We start from the raw sequence: 4,976 nt of genomic DNA on the forward strand, positions 1-4,976 counted from the left end.
TAACACATTAAAAAAAAAAACTAAAAAATACATAGCATAAACAGGTACATACTAACGAAAATATCATTAGCATACTAACAAAAGATAAATCCAACTAAGTACCACCCATTTCTTAATCTCAACAAACAATGCAACGTTTACTTCTAACACAAAACATTAGGGATATCATTTCATAATGCAACTGATCAGTTAAAACATAGTCATTAAACTTAAAACCATACGACATACCAAAACCACATACATCCTAACATGCAAACATATGCATGTGCATCGACTTTCAGATAATCTACACATGCAAACATGTGCATGTCCAAAAGGGGTGATCAAAGTTTACTTGCGCTCCACTAAAATGGAGACGAAAAAGCTGGCGTCATAAAAGTTTTCAAAACACGCACATCACACACATCAACATAAAAATACCAAATCAAGTGGACTCCTGGCTCGCAGAGCTTGAGTCTTCGTCCTCGTCCTCGTTACCTGATTTATTCTTGTTCTTCTTTTTCTTGCAATTTCTTGAATCATGCCCAGTCACGTACTTCATACAGGTTCGGCAAAGCCTGGGTGTTTTGGGAGGTTTGACAGCAGAGTTGCTCGTTCCATCCTGAGGTGCTCTAGACAATCGCCGGCGTTTGCCGCGTCCTTTGTTCCTGATCCCGTCTGGGTTGTCGAGAGTTACGTCCCCATCTAAAGAAACACCAAGCAATTCTTCAACAGCAGCATAGTTATCATTGTTGGCTTCGTCATCAACTGGTCCTCCATTTAGTAACTTGCATTTCAGTTCCTTTATCTGCTCAGCGAACGAGGAAAGTCCTCCAACATCGCTTCTTAATGCGTCCACACATTCAGTTACGATCTCAAGGATCTGACTTCTAGCAGCAGCTTGTGGACGAGTGTCAACGCCATATCGACTCTCAATAGAAAATAAACTTTTAGGAAGCACGTCCCTAGTCCAACGCTTAACAACATACTGGGCCGGGATTCTTTCAATATTGTTTACCCGGTAAACACAAAAAATGTGCCTACACAAATATCCAATACGGATGAAGTTGTTGCATGAACAGGATACCGACTGGTTACTCAACTCAAGTATAACCTATAAAAACACCAAAACACATAATTAAGCTTCTATGAAAAAAAGCGTAATGAATAACTTAAAACAAAAAATGCAACTATAAGGATACATCAAAATTACCGTAAATGTGTTGGTTGCATTGTTACGTTTGTCCAAATGATTCACATAGTAAACACAACCTTCCTCACAATCCTCCGTGTTTACAATGTAACAAAACAGCTTCCCCTTGTATATCTCTTTTCTTACTTCCGTAGAAATTGCATGTGTATACAACTCAAAAGCATGCTTCTCAATAGCTAGGTCAGTACTGTCCATGAATACACTAGATGAAGTTTTAAACTCTGCAACGCGTTGCCTGTAACGCTGATTGTCTATCCTAGTCTCGTAACATAGCATGAACTGAACTAGTGTGTTAGCACTAGAAGAGTTGACCTTGAAGCTTGAGTTAGAGCTTTCACATCTTGATGTAGTCTTCATCAAACAACACATTGGGATGTCACGGAAGTAGGCAGGTACCCATTGGTCCCTAATTGAGTACATGTCCTTCAACCAGTCGTGATCTTGTAACCCATATTCCTCCATCAAAAGTTGCCACCGCGTCTCAAATGTAGATGGCTTCATGTGAATACTCCACACCAAACGATGCATCAATGCTCTTAGCTCAGAGTTTTGAAACAAGTCTCCAGCAATCTATACAAATGAAAACACAAAAACTGTTAAAATAAATGAAACAAAAAAAAAACTTCTCAAAATAGATTCATAAATTAATAAAAACCTTGGTGGGAAGTTTCTTCATAATATGCCACATGCAAAGGCGGTGCCGAGAGTCTGTGAAAACCTCTGAAATGGCAGCTTTCATTGAAGGATCCTGGTCCGTCAGAACTAGCTTTGGTTGCTTCTTGTGTGCCTTCAGAAATGATTCAAGTAACCACTTGTAAGACTCAGTGGTTTCGTTGAATAACAAGCCAGCACCGAATGTCACACATTGTTTATGATTATCAACGCCTGTGAAAGGAACAAAAATCATGTTGTACCTGTGCGACAAAGAAAAAAAAAACAAAAGTTAAATAATATGTTAAAGGGAAAAAAAGTGAACTATCAAAAACCTTACTTGTTAGTGTGATAAGTCGCATCAAAAGCTAACACATCCCCAAACACCTCGTAGTTTATCTTGGAAATTTCGTCTGCCCAAAAAATCGATCTCAATTGCCCTTTCTCAACAACAAACTCATAGTAAAAGTCTGGTAAGCTCTCGGATCTTTCTTTGAGACGATCTATAACAAGTTGCGCATCACGATCGCCAATATAAAGCCTAACCGACTGGCTCCAGTTCTTAAAATCAGTTGGCGTGCCACGTACATTGTGATGTCCACCCATCAGGGACACTAAAACTCTGTGAGAAACAATCGGACCAATTCTGTTCAAACTCATATTATGGATAAACTGTTTGGATGCAAATGGTAGTTTCCTTGAAGTCCTACTTAGGTCACGATTGAAACGCTCAACAAACGGATGATTATGGTGCTCATTGAACCCTACCACTGTGCACGTAGAGCTGCCCTCACAAAACTTAACCAGTATGCTAGCCTTGCAATCTGTCACTGTGAAATTACTTTGCCTAATAGTCAAGCTTGAATGCTCCAAAGTATCAGTTTTACGCTTAATCTGTGGTTTTGAATATTTAGTACACCTTATGTACTGGTGAGTGACAACCCCCTTCCATCTCTTGGTTTGCCCCTTACGAATAGAAAACCCAGAATACACAGCATAATCCTTGTACATACTGAACACATCCTTCCACGTTTCATAAACAGAACCAACAACAGGCTTTAAAACAATAGGAACATTAGGACACCACATTCTAGTCCCATTGGGTGTGTGGTGAACATAAAATTCCTCGTCCGCATGAACACCTAGAAAAAGTGTATTGATTAAAATAAATCATAACACGTATAGGTTAAAACACAAATTTACTTGTAACATGAAAACATAACAAACTGATACTATAGTTTCCAAAAATACAACATTAACACCTTTTCCAAAAAAAAATTCAAATAAAACGTGGAAGTACATTTTATTGATGACGCCAAAAAGTGTAGATGCTATTGCATTTTTTTAATGGTGACCATATGTCATACTTTGTTAACGTATACTTACTAAATTATTATTATGGTATGCGATAGTGTCACCTTTTCAATACATACTATCATATATAACCTAACCATAGTACCAAGTTCAATACCTTGGTTTCCAAAAAAATATAAAAAATTAATACAAGTGTAACGACATGTTTTCTAAAAGCTTGTTTCTTAAAAAAAATGGTTACACTTGTTTTTTGCCTTGGAAAAAAAAATACCACATTTTCAACCAAACTACCCAAAACATCATCTGTTTAATAATAATAATAATAATAACAATAATAATAATAATAATAATAATAAAAATAAACTACAAACAACAATTAAACTATAGATAAAAACAATGACCTGTTGATAACAACTGAGTAAAAGTACAATCTTGAACACCATCTTCATCATCATCTAGTCCATTTTGATTCAGAATTGAGGCTACACATAAAAAAAAAAAATAAGCAACAAGAATCCAATGTACAACTAAACAAATAAATCCTTATTTTACACAACAGAAAAAATAAAGGAACCAACATGAATCGAACGAATATCTACACAAGCATTTAAAGCTGTACATTTAATGAAACATAAAAAAAAAATCACTCACGTGTAATCGCTGAAGAAATAGGTTTAGGATCTGGAGAAACTCTACCCTCAACCAAAGCATCTTCATCTTCATTAAATGCAAAATGAAGTGAAAGATTATGTGGGACAACATTTAATGGTGAACCGGGATCATCATTGAGGTTGGCTACCTCCGTACCGCCGGCAACAGTTAGATGTTGTTGGTTGTTCAAATCAGCCATGTTAAATGCAAGTTCTCTTCAATGGTGAGTAAATGAAGAGAAAGAAACTGATGAGAAGAGCGGCTTGTTTAACACATTCTTTATGATATTGGAAGGTTGTGATATTAAGAAAGGAGAGAAGAAGAAAGTCTCCAAGTACAAGCATTTATTAAAAGCATGACAAGATGAAGGTAGGTTTGATACAAGGAAAGAAGTCTGCGTGTGCAGACATCACCATCGCCATCTATAGATGTCAAAAGTGAGACATGCAAAATTACTATCATGCCCCTCCTTCTTCAAATAACAATTTAAACGTGGATCAATCCTAGCCACACATTAGAGTTTTCAGGGTTTAGTCAACTGGACTGAGTTTTCTCATTATAATTAGCCTATATATATATATATATATATATATATAGGTAGAGGATCCTGTAAAAAGTGCTCAAAGTGTAAGAAGTGTGAGAAGTGTATTATAACACTATATATAATACTATATAACACCATATAAACACCGTATAACAATATATAACACCATATAATACCATATAACACTTTGTAACACTATATATCATTATATAAAAAATATAACACTATAGGTTGTCTGATAGCATGTCTATGATAGATGTATAGTGTTATATTTGTTATATAATGATATATAATGTCACATAGTGTTATATGGTATTAACCATATTGTTATACGGTGTTTATATGGTGTTATATAGTATTATATATAGTGTTATAATACACTTCTCACACTTCTCACACTTTAGGCCCTTTTTACACTATCCTTACCCTATATATATATATATATATTGTGTTTTCCTTCATTTGTCAAAAGTGTGATAGTCGAACATTCCCTACAAATTTAGAATGTGAATAACATATACGGTCTAAAAACCCGAAACTGGATGCTAGTAAACAAGTGATAGAGGCATTAGCTTTTTTTTTGTTTTTAGCCCATTCGTTTCTTAGCATAACCATTTTACACAT

At 35.6% G+C, this 4,976-nt stretch overlaps 1 protein-coding gene across 1 annotated transcript; it reads right to left on the reverse strand.

The window, feature by feature from the left end:
• Positions 1-424: 424 nt before the first annotated feature.
• On the reverse strand, positions 425-4,007 carry LOC110930448 (protein FAR1-RELATED SEQUENCE 5-like). The gene is made up of 6 exons (XM_022173751.2): positions 3,809-4,007; positions 3,559-3,639; positions 2,184-2,985; positions 1,848-2,106; positions 1,193-1,762; positions 425-1,093 (listed from the first exon to the last, which is right to left on the reverse strand). Exons 1-6 carry the CDS (start codon positions 4,005-4,007, stop codon positions 425-427), a joined length of 2,580 nt encoding a protein of 859 aa, XP_022029443.2.
• Positions 4,008-4,976: the final 969 nt, after the last annotated feature.

Source organism: Helianthus annuus, chromosome 3 (genome assembly GCF_002127325.2).
Source record: "Helianthus annuus cultivar XRQ/B chromosome 3, HanXRQr2.0-SUNRISE, whole genome shotgun sequence".
In the NCBI taxonomy this organism is placed as follows: domain Eukaryota; kingdom Viridiplantae; phylum Streptophyta; class Magnoliopsida; order Asterales; family Asteraceae; genus Helianthus; species Helianthus annuus.